This window comes from Xenopus laevis, chromosome 6L (genome assembly GCF_017654675.1).
Source record: "Xenopus laevis strain J_2021 chromosome 6L, Xenopus_laevis_v10.1, whole genome shotgun sequence".
NCBI lineage: Eukaryota > Metazoa > Chordata > Amphibia > Anura > Pipidae > Xenopus > Xenopus laevis.
Genome location: NC_054381.1, coordinates 51,781,463 through 51,799,249, shown reverse-complemented (window position 1 = coordinate 51,799,249; position 17,787 = coordinate 51,781,463). Strand labels below are relative to the sequence as shown.

Below are 17,787 nucleotides of genomic sequence, written 5' to 3'. Positions count from 1 at the left end.
AATAAAGAAATTGCATCAACTGGGGAAAAAAAATTTGAGTTCAGCCATTCAATGCTTTAAAGCCACATGTCTAAAATTCAGCTGAATGCCAAACTTAATCCTGAATTCAGTGCATCCCTATAACAATTTCTTAAAAAAATAGTACTGTAGACAATGGTTAGCATTTAAAAGTTGTATTAAATTTGGTTTAGCATAAAAGGTATTTTTCTTACCATATAAAAATAAGACAGACAGCAACATATTGCCCAGAAGACAGAGCCTGTTTTTACAGATTTTACCTGAAATGAGAAAACAAAAGGTTAATATAAACCTAACAAATAAGACTGCAAAATCACAGAAAATATCTAAATATAAAGTTGATTTTGCATGGATTTTACTACGGAAAACGTTAGACCTATTACTTTTACTACAACAGGTTTTCCTGCAGGATCCGTCCCTGCTCTGCATCTATTTTTTAACTCTTTGCAAGTCAGGTTGACCTCTACTGCAAAGCAAGCAAAACATATAATGCAACAACCCTCAAACTTCACAGAAATAAGGAACCATGGACTCAACATATGAAAAGATCATAATCAAAAATGTACCATGCTTGAGTGGCTTATACACACCACTCATTAGTACACATATGCACAACCACCAAGTTGTGTTTCCTAGCCGAATAAAGTCAAATGGGGAGCAATCAAGCATATTCTCCCATCGTTCGAGAAAACTACACTAGTAGTAGCAAAGGAAAAATGTAAGCGTCATAGTGGATGATTAAAAAATCAGTACTAGTTTATTTTTCTTGCAGCAGTCTAAAGGTGGTCTTTGATGGGTGGACATTAACTTTCAAGCAAACTAGTCAGCAATTTGCAGTGCAATACTGGCGACCAGCATGGCTGGAGTCAGTTGTAGTAGGGAAAATGTTAGCACCAAACTATAGCTAAAGAAAATATATAATAAAAGCCAACCAACAGGAAATAAACGTAATCATGCACTAGAGTTTCCGTGCAAGTTTTATCAATGACATTTAATCATTGCTTCCTGTCTGACATCTGTACTACTTGAGTAACTTGCTGAATGGTGAACATTTCTCTTTAACACTATTTATCTGCCTTACATTTTATATTTCCCTGCAGTCTCGCCATAGAACAGTCATCATTAAATCAGCTACCAACAGAATCTGCCACATCGATCAGTGCTAAATGCAGCTGGCTCTTGATTTCCTTGTTTTTCAAGTCAAAAAATAAATTTATGACCTTGATGTTATGAATTCTACTAATTTACAACCACCGCCACAACCCAGATCATATTTACCTACATGAAAAGATAGGGGACAACTTAAAGCTGTAAGTGCCGTATATTGTAAAAAAATAAAAAATAAAGTTTTGGGTTACATAGCTACTTATGCAAAAAATGTTGCCTAGCAAATTAAAGCGGACCTGCCACCCAGACATAAAAATCTGTATAATAAAAGTCCTTTTCAAATTAAACATGAAATCCAAACTTTTTTTATTAAAGCATTCATAGCTGTTGTAAACGTATTTAAAAGTCTCAGCTGTCAATCAAATATTTCCTGCCCCTCCTCTATGCCTTAGGCATAGAGGTGGGGCAGGCAATCACTTTCACTTTGCATTCAGCACTTACTAGATGTCACTACACTCCCCAAATTCCCCTCTCTCTTTACCATTTAATTGTGTGGCCAATGTATGGTCCCCCATTCTGGTGCACAAATAAGATTTTGAGATGAAGCAAAGCTTGCCTTAACAAAAGTGTCCACAAAATGGCTCCTGCCTGCTTGTTATAATTATGAATTCCCAGACTGATAGAAACAAGATTCAAATAATTTATATAGTTTAATTTTATTTATATAGTTTATTTTGTAACATGCTAAAATAGGATTTGGAATAATTTTTTCAGGTGACAGGTCCCCTCTTTAAGCGGTTGAGGAAAGCTGTCCAATATGTTTTGCGTAGTGCGTATTTTATCAATTGCTGAAGCTGTGTATAACCTGAATGGAGAAGAGGAGCCCCACCTTACTAAAACTAAGGGGGAGATTTATTATGTGGTGAAAAAACAGCAGCATAATTCGCCACACAACGCATTGTAAAAATCGTGTAATTTTTTTTACTCGATTTCAATTTGAGAAACTTGCGACGGAACTTACTATGGTCCGAAGTAGTGTAAAATAACGGTGGAAAATCTGGCTTTTGCATTGCGTAAAATATCCCACACACTGATAAGTTTGCAAATTATTTTACACAGCTTTTTACACCGTTTTTCTGGTGAATTCTGTTTTACACTGCATAATAAAGAGGCCCCTAAGTACTGCTTGATTCTAAACACATTCACTTGGGTGGGGACAGTTTATTGTAACTTCAGCACAAAATAGCAATTGTGCTCTAGGCACCTGGTTTCTCAGATTTAAATGAGAAATGGTGAGAGGCAGAAATGGCATTTTGACAACTGCTGTTTATTACCACTTTATGCCTAAATTGTGAAGCCTTCTTGTAAATCTGGTAACATCTAAGTTGAATAATTGTTGGCACTGCTTAAATAAAAAATGTATTTGTCCAGACTATTTAGATCTGTATATCTTGATATGTCAAACCATTCTCTTTGGAGCAAAGTCTTGTTTTTTTTAATTGCATATAACGTGTTTGGTAATATCCTTGTGGGTGGCCTGACATAAGAATGGTGCCAGTAGTACAAAAATGTGAATACCACATGTAAATGATTTAACGGCATTTCAATTCCTTGTGTTACTTGCCCATTAATAACCCCTATTAACTTGTCAACCTGTATATTTGGAAGTGATACTTCAAATTAAGACCTGGGTTTGATAAAGCCTAAATATGAATTTTGCTACAAATGCTGATTTTTTTTTCTTTGTGAACCTCTGGCCTGGTACAGTAAGTTCAGTATAACAGACCCTTGTCTACACCCTTGAAACTTGTCTACAAGATATCATCATTGTGCATCTTGATAGGCCATCATTTGAGTGTCAATGACACACATGCTCAGATTGCTCTGGGTTGCTATTGATAAGCTGGGCTACTGTGCATTCTGGAATCTCTACAGTAAAGACATAATTAAGATGCAACAGCTTTTTCAGTTCCTTGTCTTATTTCCCTAATAAGTATTCAGCATTGAACAAGTTTGTAGAAGGTAAATTAACATGCAGACAATATCTTTAGTTCATAAAAGATATTGTTTCTCGAAAAGAGCACAAGGAAAGGCTCCAGGGAAGACAAAAATCCAATTACTTACCCACAAATAATATGTAAACTGCAGTGCAAAAATAGCAATGCCTTCATTGTCAAATGATCCAGCAACTGATCTGGATATGTATCCTGGCACTATAGCAATGAAGCAGGCAGCTAGAAGTCCTGCTCCCTGGTTCCACAGTTCTCGAGTGAGCAGGAAAGTGGAGATTGATGTAAGGCCACTAAATACTGGTGCTAAGAACACACATACATCTCGTATATGAACGGTTATGTTTAACATATTTAGAATCCAATGGAAGAGCCCAGCTGTAACCATTAATCCAGGGTATACCTGCAAAAAAATAAAAAAAATCCAAAAGAAAATTAGATAAATAACTGAAACAGATGAAAATAAAGGGCAAACAACAAAAATATATGCAGACTAATAGTGAAAAAAGCAATCTGCCCATACACACTTAAGCTGGCCATAGATGTTGAGATTTTTAAAAGATCAGATCCTGATCGTGAGACCACGATCTTCTCAGAACGATCGTACGAATTTACCATCAACTAAAAAGACCAATTTGCCAGGAAAACAAAGGGGAGCTGCCTGCTTGGCCCTGCAAACATAGATAGATTGCACTGGGACCGACAAAGATTTTTTGACCTGGCCGATCAATTTCCCAACAGATGTCGGCCGAAATGTACGATCATTCGAATACCACTAACTGCACGATAATTTCGAAGGATTGGTCGGGCTTCCCTAAAATCGGTCGTTCAGCAAGAAGAATCGTCACGTCTATGGGGAGCTTTAGCTCCACTTCTCTAGAGAGGTTGCTCTTAAAGGGGTTTTTCTCCTTCCAACAGTCTTTCTGAGCCAGGTCGGGGTTGAGGAGGTCAACACACCCAACGTTTTGCTTGCTCTTGCAAACCTCTCAAGGGTTTGTTCGGTTTCAGTCACAGTCAGTGACTGAAATGTCAATAACAACCTTATGCAGTTCGTTCCAAGCCCCAAATGGGGGCTGGAAAAGCAGAGAGTGCTCCCATCACATAACAGTGAAAAAGAAATGATGTACAAATGCGAACAAATATGAAATTGAATCATTTGCAAGATGATCAGCAAATAGTATCTTCCAATTTAAAAGCAGTGAAAATATATTCTTAAAGCTTGGCTACTGCTTCCTGCATTTTTTTTTATTATCTATGATCTCTGCCTTATTGGTCATTACGGACAGATATTTTTATTATTGTGCAAAATCATATATACACACACACACACACAGTATGACTGTCTATTTTAAAAAAAATATAAAGTGTACAATAAAAAATACTTACTGTTCCTCCTACTATTCTCCCCAGTGGATACCATGCCCGTTCATCAAACCAATTTAAAAATTCATAAAAGCCATGGGATGCTAGGTGATGTGTTGATCTGTAGTTAAACCTGCACATAACAAATACACTAGTCAGAATAATAGTACAAGCATCCTTCAACAATATAGTTGTTATAAAACATTACACATAAACCAGGTTATTGGGATAATGTCATACAAACCTTGCCAGTGCTCAGTAAGTGCATGAACTCAAACTATGTGTAGGCTAGAGATTTTAAGTGATAAAAACAAGAATACAATTGGCTGACACACTACTTAGTTTAAGATGGTGATTTTGAGTAGGTAATATATTGTTTTAATTAGCAATACAAACATTTGCTGAAGTAAAGTTTCTATGTAAAACACTGAAACGGACAAGCAGCACTCAGACAGTCTATTCAGTTTTGCATCACATATTCTGCAGTGGTCTAATATCAAAAGAGAATTTGTAAGAAAATAAGGATTTTATTAAAAAAAAAAAAAAAAAAAAAAAGGTTTAGCTCAAATAGATTGTCAAGGTAAAGGGAGCATACACCAACTTATGGTTCGTTAATACCAATTAAGTAGCAAACCGATTTATGTGCCCTGCAAGACTGGCATCTGAGCAAAACTAGTGCAGATATTTATAAAGTAGGCAAGGAATAACATGTGAGGACAGACTAGAACACAATGCCATGTTGATGCAGTCCTCTCCTGACAGGTCTTTTTAGGCCCCCATTATTATCTGATCGCTGGCCCATGAGCTAATATGATGGTGGCCAAGTCAGTTTAAGATTTGCTCGTTTGCCATTCACCAAATGAACATATCTTAAAGTGTATACCCAGTTTAACCTTCTATCAGTGACTCTAACTACTGCATGAAGACAGCCAATTTGCTGAAAGGAAAAAACTAAAGAATAACTTTATTTAGGAAGTTTCTCATTTCATAATTCGTATGAATTAAATATCAAGTATTTAATGTTAACAATAGCTCTTTAAAATCAGTGTAAACCCAACACTGTATTATACATTCATTTCAAATTTGAGTTTGAAGTTATTTGTAAATGCAATTGCTGTTAACAAAGGTCCGTTAAGTTACAGAAAATAAAGGACAGATACGTTTTAAATCCATTGACAATTTTTAATAAATATATATATATATATATATATATATATATATATATATATATATATATATATAATACATGTATAGTGTAACGTCGCTTAAAATTAGATTTTCTTTCTTTAGTCAATTATTGGGGTTGGTTCCCATTTCAACATCTCTCTTTCACAAATGACATGAATAATTTAAACTAAAATGAAAAAGTACTGATTTACGTTCAAACAACACAGTTTAGCAGGCAACTTCTGCAAACCACAAAATGATTTCCCTAAGGATATAGAACATACAATAACAAAATTCACAAATATTTAAAAAGCCACTATATTGTTCTGTACAGCTGTGCTTAGTACAGGGAACTTTGACCCTGTCAAAAGGTTTTTATGATAATTCTGCAGAAGCTATGAGCAAACTAAGAGGATTGCTCTCGAATTTAGTCCAATCTCTCTGCAAAGTGACAACATCATGCCTAGAACCAGTACTTTTCCACAATTTAGTATCTTCAGACAGTATTTACAATGCCGACCTCAAGGTCATTAATAAACAATTTAAAAAGAAAAGTACCAAGGCCAAAATTTTGAATTATTGTACAAACATTATGTTTAAAACCAATATCCCTTAATTTGATCAGAAACATCTACCATTCCCCTGTAATTTAACCCTGAAAATGTAATATCTGCAAACTGAAATCTTTAACATAGGCAAAAATAGAAAAGTTACAACAAAAGAAAAAGCCCTGAACTCAAAGTAGTAGGCAGCTCTCAGTAATGATGTATCTGTATTTCAGTATGTTCATCAACTAATAAATCTTTAAAAAAATTAAAAAAAAGAGCATATGGTGAGTATTCCATTGGACGCCCACTTTTCTTTTTTTAAAAATAGAAAAGTGGCAGAATTAATTTTTTTATTCTGTGGCCAGTTTACATGGAAACAGCATACTAAAAATGGTAGCTCGTTGTTTGCATTGGTTATGGCCTTTTACCCAAGTTAAAAACTACTAGTGTTTTGAAGATCTTCAAAAGCAATCAAACATGAATCCCTTGACTTAAACATTTTAGCTCTAAAGAAACAATCAGGAAGATTTAAGATATATTGTAAAGGAGGCTTCCAAGTGCGCATGGTTATAAACATTAGAGCTATGGTTTATTAAGCATTTTTATATTGGCAATAAACTAGGTGAATAAAATCTGACAGTATTCTGAAATCTCAGATGATGAGGTGTTTGTGTAAAACAGGAATAACTCATAACAAATACAATGTTTAAAATGAATTCCTGAAAAGTAACATAGTAAAGACTATCATGAAAACAACTGAAATGAAGATAAGTAAGATAGCCCATGGGAAGCTTTCAAGAAAATCCTATTGGCAAAAAAAGGTATGGCGATAGGGAAGGGAATATGTATACTGGTATTAGCGTCTGGCCACACGAGCAGATTCGGGGAGATTAATCGCTCCAGTGACAAATCTCATCTTCGGGGTGAAAATCTCCCCGAACTGCCTTCCCCCCTGCCCTCCGCCAGCTAGAATGAAAATCACCTGCGGCAATGCTCATGCTGCGCTTAGTTTTCTGAAGTTGCCTGAAGTTTTCTCGTGAGGCAACTGGGGCGACTAATCTCACCGAATCTGCTTGTGTTGCCAGACCCTTATGGTGCATGAAAGGGCTACTACTTAAGTTTTAACAGAACAATGAATGGTATTTACGGGAACATTTCTGGGTCTCTGCATGCAACATAGTAGTCCTATGAATATATGGTATTTATAATACCTGAGACATTAACACGGACATTCCAAAACATTGCCTTTTTTCCGCTCTAACCATTCTTTTGTAGATCAACTTGTGTGTTTATGGTTGTTGCCTTGCTGCATTTCCTACTTTCTCTTGAGCTTCAGTTCACTGACTGATACCCTAACATTTTCATGCAGAAGTTGCTGGTACAATTCAGTATTCACCTTTGATCTACTTGTTTAATAGGCTTTGCAATACTACGTCTTAAGACTTGTATCAACAAACACACGTTTTTAGGGGATACTTGTGTAGACATTTAAAATAAAGGCGTTCACAAACTTGCACAGGAGATAAGATTATATGACAATCAATTTATAGGTAGAAACATTTAATAGTCATTTGAAATTCTTAATTATCTTTACTCTCTAATCTAAGTAAATCCTTACTTTTCTTCATAAAATACTCTTGCTTCCCACAAGTTCTATTAGCCCACACCTCCAGTAGGGGAAACAGTTTTGGTACAAAGAAGCAATGTGTATGGCAGAAAAGAACCAGTTGGATCATGAATCTATCAGTTAACTACTTAATGCTATTGTTGTTTCAGTATGACGTAGCTATGCACAATAATACACCGCAGTTTTATTTTTAAATAATATGCTGTTTTCGGTCTCTTACACAAAATTAATTATGCTTCCTTCTTGCTAGGGTCAGTCAAGATATGCTCACTCCCCATGGGCACTGCTGAGGGGTGCAAATTTATTAACAATCTCCTCCTTAATCTCTGAGTTTTAAAATAAAGTTTTAGTTGTCATGAGACCTTAGATTTGCCTTGCGACATGTAATATACTTATGGAGTATTGTAATACAAGGTGCTAAGTTTGTCAAGGTATTAGCTCATAGAAACCAATCTGACCCTTCCTTTCACATTTGACTAGAAAATGCTATTTGCTGATTGATTGCTATAAGTTATTAGTCCTTTGCTTTCCAACCAACAACATTCAAGGTACTGCTGCAGAAATATATATGAGCACTGAAGGTCATATGGATTCCTAAATGTTGAATGTCCCTCTCACAGGGACTGTAACACCAAAGATGTTTTATTTGTTCCACAAATATATGAATATTTTCCAGCTAGGGTATTTTTTGTAGAATAATGTGTATTGTATCAGCCATACAACTGTGGAATATACAGCCCTACTGGAATTTCAATGGCAACCCCATGGCTCTACAGCAGCTCATTATAAACCATATGAAAACACAATGTTTACCAATAGAAAGTAATGCTATTTCAAAGCATACAAAATCCTGCCATTTTTGGTGTTACTTGCCCTTAAAAGCAAAACAAACACATGCGGTTTTTTAGAAAGTTAGTAGGGGCCTGTGATCAGATGCATATTGGAAGAGTTACACAGGAGATTATGATAATTTAGGGAGAACTCAATGCACACAAAAAAATAAATCAGAAATTAACGTAACGCGACATGATCTAAAGCAGCATGATATTAAGGGTTCGCATTTGGTTTACTCAGACTTCTGCCAAAAAAAGCTACTATCGATGTTATAGAGGTATAGTTATCATCCTCAACTTTAATGCCTCACTCAAACTCAGGCATGTATGAGGCCTAAATTAATTGCTTACTTGCCAAGAGCCTGAACTCAGGGATAGGAACAGTCACTGTTTCTATAAAGTTCTCATCAATGGAGGGACTATAATTTTGGTAGCAAGAACGGACTGCAGCCAGCTGTTACACGCACATTCAAAATCGGAAACCATTTTGCTTTTGTAAGTTGCTATAATTTATTTGCAGCAGGTAACTCTTCAATGCAGGGGTCCTAACTATACTGGAAGCGGACCCTGTGGATTCTTAGCACTCAGGAGTTATATGGTCCAGTGAGGCCGTTTAAATATATATTCATGCAGAATATTTTTTTTAAATGGAGGGGGTCTCTAGAAAGATTTTGCTACAGACTACAGTAACATCTAGTTACACAACATTTCCAATTGTAATCTCAGCACAATATAGTTGTTGAATTTATTTCAATCAAGATATTTAATCATTGGAGTCTGCAATATTAAAAAGTAACCTGCAAATATACTGAAGCGTTCAGTGAGATTATGTAGCTGCAAGTATAGTCTACTCTTTCTATCTGCACTTCTGGGTCAGACTACAATAACCACTGAACAGTGCTGCAGTTGTCATCCTCCAGCCAAGTCGGTTTTCTACAATGACTTGCATAACAGCAATTTTCATTCTTTACATAACTGTTAATCACAGATTTGTTCATGGAATCTTGGGAACTGGACACTTGGCTGCAGGGAAGCTGAATACAGCAAAATCCAGACTTTTAGATAACATATAGTTACATAGTTAAATCGGGTTGAAAAAAGACAAGAGTCCATCAAGTTCAACCCCTCCAAATGAAAACCCAGCCTCCATACACACACCCCTCCCTACTTTCACATAAATTATATATACCCATATCTATACTAACTACAGAGTTTAGTATCACAATAGCCTTTGATATTATGTCAGTCCAAGAAATCATCTAAGTCATTCTTAAAGGCATTCACAGAATCAGCCATCACAACATCACCCGGCGTGAATTCCACAACCTCACTCTGTGATCCCCTTGTCTGTCCACTTGTGATTTGCGGGTCGGATTTTTCCCAACCCAAACCCGCCTGATATCTGCCATCCGCGCCTGACTTACAGGTTCCTTCTATAGACCTGCCCACGGCGTCACAAAAGTGGCGGGGCAAGCATGCGTGCAGCTATAAAACTGGAACCTGGAAGCAGCAGTGTAAGGTGGGGGAGGAGGGGGCAGGGAGGGCAGGAAGAGGAGCTCAACCCGGACCCACCCGCCACCCGCAAATGGGGGTGCGAGGTCGGGCCAAACCCATGGGTATCGGGCCGGCCCTCACATCACTTCTGTCTACACAGCAGGCTTAGTGGCACACACAGGGTTAGATAGCAAGCTGCAGCCTGCCTGACTTCCGAACTGTTTAAAGGGGAAGGAAACCTAGTTGGCGCAAAAACCCTCCCCCCCTCCCGTGTGTTGCCCACCCTCCCTCCTCCCCCCTGGCCTACCCGTCCTGATGGGCAAATGCCCCTAACTTGTTACTTACCCTTCTGCGCAGGTCCAGTCCAGGGAGTTCACAGACGACATCTTCTTCCACGCGATCTTCTTCCTGCTTTGACCGGCGCATGCGCAGTAGGAGCATTTCGCCGGTACGATCTATTGCGCATGCGCCAAAAGTCACGAAGAAAACTTTGTGACTTTTGGCGCATGCGCAGTAGATCCGTACCGGCGAAATGCTCCTACTGCGCATGCGCCAAAACGCCGTTCAAAGCAGGAAGAAGATCGCGTGGAAGAAGATGTCTGTGAACTCCCTGGACTGGACCTGCGCAGAAGGGTAATAACAAGTTAGGGGCATTTGCCCAGCGGGACGGGTAGGCCAGGGGGGAGGAGGGTTTTTGCACCAACTAGGTTTCCTTCCCCTTTAAGTACCTCCAGGCTCTAACACAATGATGTAAATCCCAGAGCAGGAGGCCTGTAAAGGAGGGATAATATAAATAAACATAATAATTTCACACTGTATGCTCATCAAAATAATTTTACTTAAGATCTAAACACTGATGTGGTCAAATATTGATACAAACAGGAACATGACAGATTCCCTTTAGTAACATATGTACTCTGTACCTGGAAAGAGGTAGTATACTATCCATTAACAGAGGAAGTTAAGATGTTTTAGTTGATCTTTCACAGTTGAATGCTTAGTTGATGATCAGTGCTGCAAGATTACCGACACCGTCCTTGATACTTTCCATTTCAGCAGGTTACTGAATTCCCATTTCTGTAGCATACTGTGATTTTTGCTTGGTTGGTAGAATCAGCTCACAAAACTTCAAATCAGTGGGTCGTGGTGCACGAACCCTGAATAGCCACCTTCCACTCCTCTTGCATAGATTGGTTGAAGTACAGCACCACAATTCTTTTCTTGAATAAAAATGCCTTTATTAGGAACACTGGCAGGACCTGGATAAGCAACGTTTCAAGCTACACAGAGCCTTTTTTCAGGCTTATCCAGGTCATGCCAGTGTTCCTAATAAAGGCATTTTTATTCAAGAAAAGAATTGTGGTGATGTACTTCAATGCATACTGTGATTTTGGTGAAACAGTGCCAGCTACCATATCCAACTGCTACAAAAGTCAATGGATGCAATATCTTGTGTGGCCTTGTATGCAGCCTATAGCACTTAGAATCAGGTTCGGACTGAGAATTAAAAGAGGCCCTGGTAGAGGCCCAATCAGCCCACACAGAGGCCCAAACAGCCCCCTCCAGCCCACTAAATAGTGACTTTCTATGGCACCTTATAGCAGCCCCCCTGGCATTTGCCAGAACCCACAGATTGCCAGTCCGGCTCTGCTTAGAATACATTAAAAAGAAGAATATACATTATCATACCCCCTGCTAACCTGCCAAAATTTGAATGAGAAGCTTTGCATGCTGTCCTGCAAATATCATTAAGCCAATAGTACACTGGGTATTTTGTGTGCAGTGGCAGTAACAACACTGTGGGGTTTATTTATCAAAGGTTGAGTTGTATTTTACCAAAATAATTCAAGTTTTTGAGGGTATATTTTAGTCAAAAGTCTAACTTTTTTCAAGATTTTCAAAAAAGAAAAATTAACCAACTTTTTTTACATTTATTATACCCCAAGCTGGAAATCGCTTGAATCCAAAAAATACACCATCTAAAATCGGTCGAGGTCATGTAGAAGTCAATGGTGAATGGCAGAGGTCCCTCGAACAATTTGAAGATTACTCGAGGTTTTGCTTGAAAACTCAATGAATTAGTTTTTCACCCCCTCTACACTGAATGGAGTTTTTTGCATTCAAGTCTTTTATAAATTAGAACCCATTTGACACAGTTCGGAGGCTTGAATCCCAGAAACAAAATAAAACTAAATGGATGGAGAAAGGTATGCTACACTCTGGGGGCGGTTTAGAATCATTTTAGGGGATTTAAAAAAAAAACCTACTTATCCTTTAAAATGAACTAGATTTGAGATCACTATTTAGAGATTTCTATATAATAGATCCCATATATGTAATTTTAAATAAACCATTTTTTTCTTCAACATGTATCCAAGCTATCAAAATCTAAAAAGAAGTTTTGACAGAATAAATACCCATAAAGCTCCCCACTGGTTTGACTAAAGTAACTATATAATACCCTACATGCCACAATGGGATTTCCCTGCATGACAATGACAGAGATCATCAAACTTATTGCTTCAAAAGTTGACTTGACATGTGTAGAACCATATATACAGTATATCTAGTTTGTAGCTATATATTCATTTGTTTTACAAAACACCATGCATTCCTCCTAAAGGCAAAGCTGACATTCAACATTCACACTGTACCACAGTGAATGCTGCTGCTGCAAAGGTATAAAAGGCCAATACAAACATTTTATCACCTGACCATGTATGAAAACCTAGTATAATGTAGTACTACATTATGAACTTTGCACATCCAATCTGACACCTAAGTTATTTTTTTTAGTCTGACAGAAATGTAGTCAAACTTGTCTGGTTGAAAAATGTCGGTCTGTGTATGATGCAGATATTTCACTGGAGGAACTTCTATCCCTTGGGATGATGCACCCATCACCTTTTAGATTAAAGGGATTCTGTAATGATTTTTATGATATCGTTTTTATTTCTAAATTACACGGTTTACACTGCAAATAATTCACTACAATATAAAATTTCATTCCTGAACCAGTAAGTGTATAGTTTTAGCTGTATTATTGGTGTGTAGGCAGCCACCTCAGGTCATTTTGCCTGGTCATGTGCTTTCAGAAAGAGCCAGCATTTTAGGATGGAACTGCTTTCTGCTCAATGTAACTGAATGTGTCGCAGTGGGACTTGGATTTTATTATTAAGTGCTATTCTTAGATCTACCAGGCAGCTGTTATCTTGTGTTAGAGAGTTGTTATCTGGTTACCTTCCCATTGTTCTGTTGTTAGGCTGCTGGGGGGGGGGGAGGAAGGGGTGATATCACTTCAACTTGCAGTATAGAGTGACTGAAATTTATCAGAGCACAAGTCACATGACTGGGGGCATCTGGGAAACAGCTAATATGTCTAGCCCCATGTCAGATTTCAAAATTAAATTTAAAAAAACTGTTTGCTCTTTTGAGAAATGGATTTCAGTGCAGAAGTCTGCTGTAGCAGCACTATTAACGGATGCCTTTTGAAAAAACATTTTTCCCATGACAGTATCCCTTTAAGCTCTCAGTTGTGTTTTTGTTTGTTCAGTGTATATACCCACTTTATTGTACGTGCTGCCAATATGTTACGGCTTTATATATAAATAATAAATACACCCTCAGGAGCAGAAATTCCTGAAGTAAACTTTCCATCCAGTACATCTGCATAGTGTTACTATATTAGAGTTAATAAATACATGTTGTGCATCTTGGAAGAAACCCTTACATTGTTTGTCTGTAATTGTGGCCCAGGTTTGCTCAGCCACAGACATGACAAAAAGTGTGAGCAGCCTGGAGGGTTGAGGAATTGTATGAAATAAAAAATTGTGACCAACAACTGCCATTTCTTATTTTAATGCTGTGAAAGCAAGTATTATTTTATAAACATTTTTTACTTTCCCGTTACTTCAAAGCCTTGATAAATTTAATCTCCTAACTCACACAAATTCCAGCATGTCCCATCCTACAAATGAAAATTCAAATAGATGAAGAAATTCTAAATTTTATTAAACGAGCACTTTGCTTTAGTTACTGTCACTTTAGTGCGCTGTCACTAACACGGAAAACAATAGTATTTTGCAGAAATTGCATGTAATCAAAGCAAGGGATCGTTACCCAAGCCTCAAACTGTTTCATAATCACTAGAGTTTGAACAGCCGCCTAACTGAGGAGGCAGCTCTTTATTTCATACCAGTGTGTTCACTCTTGCCAGACAGCTATCTGACAGTGCACAAGAGAGAAGGACATATGGCAGAGAGGTGGAGGGGAAAGGCTTATGGAGCGCAGCTAAAGCCCTCCGGAGCAAGTGGTTTAGGCAGGCCAGATGTAACGAACATGTCTTATGGGACTATCAGACACCTATGACAACCTCATTTTCAAACAAAAAGGAAATGGTGACAAAATAGGAAGCATCCATTTTATTATGCTAGTAGCAAGCATTGCGATGCCAGAAATGCTAGACCAGGCGCTTAACAGACTATAAAAAGGCTACAGAGACACATAGAAGACAATTAACAGCAAGACTTTGTTGAAACGCAATGCATGTGTGGGTTTTTTTTTTTGTGGGGGGAAAGGAAGGTGGTGAAACTGTGGCTTGCAAGCCTGCTTAATTGTGACAGTTTCGAACTGAAAACAACAAAGGGTTTTGAGAAGTTGTCCATAAATAGAAGCAAAAGGAAAGTGAATAAGCTTTATACAAATTCTGACTCGTAAAAGACAGACAAAACCAAAACAGTCTGTGAGCCAAGAAAGTAAAGTTTCAGGTCTTGGTTCAGTAAAATGTTGCAGGTATGTTGCTCTATATGCATCTCTTTATGGCCTCCAACACCATATTCTTGATCATTTAAAAATGGGACAAAGATCACGTCACTTAAGAGTGAATATTAGCAACAAGATTTAATCTTAATCAAGACTCCAGTCATAATGATGGAGGCATGACTTGAGTAACAAGCCACAAGCAGAAAAACTAAAGCAGAAAATAAGTGCAATACTTCTTTTGAATTATTTAGCACGTTAAGCAGCTAGCACCAAGGTTTGAAACGGTCAAAACAATAGAAATGTATTGAAACCACTGAGAATGCTTCAGTTCAACTTTTCTGTGAAAAGCAGAGAGACACACGCTGGATACAAGACAGACCCTGGGACTGCCGAGGATATTGCTAAAGGCTCAGACATGAGATCACTGCTATATGTGAATTTAACAAGAAATGAAACAGTGCATTACTTATTGTTTCACAGTACAGCCTACAGGTAAAATGCATAGAACTCCAATAAGGGCCCCCCCCCCTGCAGCCCAGCATCTGTCGTTAATCCACACATTTTTGCAGAGAAGGTTGATTCTCCATCTAGACTGCTGCAAATCAGACAGTGACATCCTCTAACTGCAGGCTCTTTCTTATACCATATTATCTTCCATCTCAGTCATGTACCCAAGGCACACAACATCTAACATGCTCTGCAGAATACGGAGAGCACGTGGTTGCTACGGGCTCCTCTAATTACTGTGCCTGCCGACCGAAATGTATGGAGTGCAACAAACAAGGAAGCAAACCCATTTAAAAAAGAGGAGGCAGTCTTTGGTGCTCCAGGTGCGCAGAACTGCAACTTCCCTCACCCTGCTAAGCTGTGGGTTGTATACGCACGACAAGCTGACACACCTTATACTTGTAACCCTGTATAAGTACCTTAGTTACACTGAATACATGGACAGGGATAATAGCAACTCCTGTCACCAAAGACTCGGGGGAGAAAAATAATCCCCTTACACCTTTGCAGACTAATACATCTGTCAAGCCCTAGGGCAGGCATGGCCTGTTTACGCTACTACAGAAGCTGATGGGGGGATGCTGAGCATTTTAATTGAACAGATCTAAAAGCTTGCAATTCAAGCATTGTAGGAGAACAGTTGAGAAAGAGTTAAACGTTTACACTACATTCGGTCCTATACTAATTGTTGTGAGGTGTAAAAACCCCAAAAGTGATCAGAGGAAATGTAGGGCTGCCCACACACATAGTTGTCCCCTAACCATGAGCCTCTGATAGCCAAGAAAACCCCAAGTTCATTTCCAAGGTTGGCAACCAATCAGCTTTAAGCAGCAGAGGACAGGGAGGTGCACCTGCAACCCTTGCGAGAACTACATGTCCCAGAAGCCAGAGAGGCGAGTTGTAGTCCAGCAATGGCTAGTGGGATTTAGCACGTTGCTAATATAGGGTCCGGTGCAAGTGTCTATTATCCCATTAACTGTTACATGCCCGTACAGACACACACTCACCAGGGGTCGAACTCGTGGATGATGCTCTCGAAGCGGATGACAGCGAAGAGCCTTGAGCTGAAGCCGGCCAGCCAGGCCAGGAAAAGAATAGTGAAGGAGAGCAGAGACTGCCAGCCTGCCGGCTGCGACAAGCCTCCTGACAGTCCTCCATGGCCCTCTACTCCTCCTCCTCCGGGAGAATGCGCACCGCCGCCGCTACTACTATTATTGACTGAAGCGACAGAGCGCCCGGAGCTTTGGGCAGGGGAGGAGGCCCCGGAGTTGGCGGCTTGCGCTTTGTGCTTGTTCTCATGGACTGCGTGCTCCGCCATGTTGGATTCCCCCCGCTGGCCGCCGCTCCTCCTCCTCCTCCCGCGGTGGGGGTGTGGGTAAAGGTGGCGGGGTGGGGGCACCAGAGGGAAGCGTTCGGAGGCGACTAAGAAAGCTTTATGAAAGTGCGCGGGCACGCAGATCTTGCACAGCCTTGTCGGCTTCTCCTTCCCTCGCGCGCTCTATCGCTCTCTCCTAAAATCACCGTCCACATCACAGTGTGAGGAAAAAGGCAGAGAGCGAAATCCAGGCCTGGGAATGCAGAGCCAGTTCCAGCTCCTGCGCTCACAATGACATTTCCTACTCAATGCTGAGAAGAGGGAGGGGCTTGTCGAAGAGACCACGCCTGCACATTCAAGCCGAACTTGCACCCTTCGCCAATGCGAGAACGACAGGTACATAAGGGGCGGATAGCAATGGAGACGTCCACCAGTCGCGCTTTAAAACCTCTCAAACCACCCCTCCGCTTGGGTGACGTTTGTAAAAAGCGGCGATCCTTTAGGAGACTTCCCAGTAGCCCCGCGGCACGTGCTGTCAGTGAGAAAGGGGGTGGAGATGCCTGTGCGATTTGAATAGCACGCTCTCTCAGCCAATGAGAACGCAGGGTGACTGAAGATTGACACGTCTGGGGACTGCGGGCAAAATGAGCCGTAACTGCAAGGTGGGGTTTAACCCTAATTGTCAGCCAATCATCTTCGGCTATGCGGCGCTGCTGGGGTCGGCAGAGTGAGCGCTAGGTTTGCTCAGTTGAAGCCGAATGAAAACGCTTGTAGCACCCGCGGTGTATAGAATAGAATGTAAGCAGTGAGCAGCAGCTGCCGAGTGCAGGGGGCACTCTTTTCTATCGGAAGCAGCACTTAGACTTGTAATTATTAGAACTAGTCCTTCTAACATATGTTTTGTCTCTCCCTGGCGATATCACGAGGTGTCCCTGTATATTTCCTTTGCACAGTCAAATGACATTGGGACCAAGTGACTTTATATTATATATATATATATATATATATTAATTATCAAAGAAGCTCGTTTGGCTTTCCC

General features: G+C 39.5%; 1 protein-coding gene across 1 annotated transcript in view; it reads right to left on the bottom strand.

Annotated features, from left to right (window-relative positions):
- Positions 1-17,583, bottom strand: part of stt3b.L (STT3B, catalytic subunit of the oligosaccharyltransferase complex L homeolog) — a 42,605-nt gene extending 25,022 nt beyond the window's left edge. Inside the window, exons 1-4 of the mRNA XM_018267473.2 lie at positions 16,441-17,583; positions 4,521-4,629; positions 3,250-3,537; positions 213-278 (exon numbers count right to left, since the gene is read on the bottom strand). Of these exons, the coding sequence (XP_018122962.1) occupies positions 213-278; positions 3,250-3,537; positions 4,521-4,629; positions 16,441-16,751 (774 nt within the window). The 5' untranslated portion in view covers positions 16,752-17,583. The remainder of the gene's footprint in view (positions 1-212; positions 279-3,249; positions 3,538-4,520; positions 4,630-16,440) is intronic.
- Between the last annotated feature and the right edge of the window lie 204 nt (positions 17,584-17,787).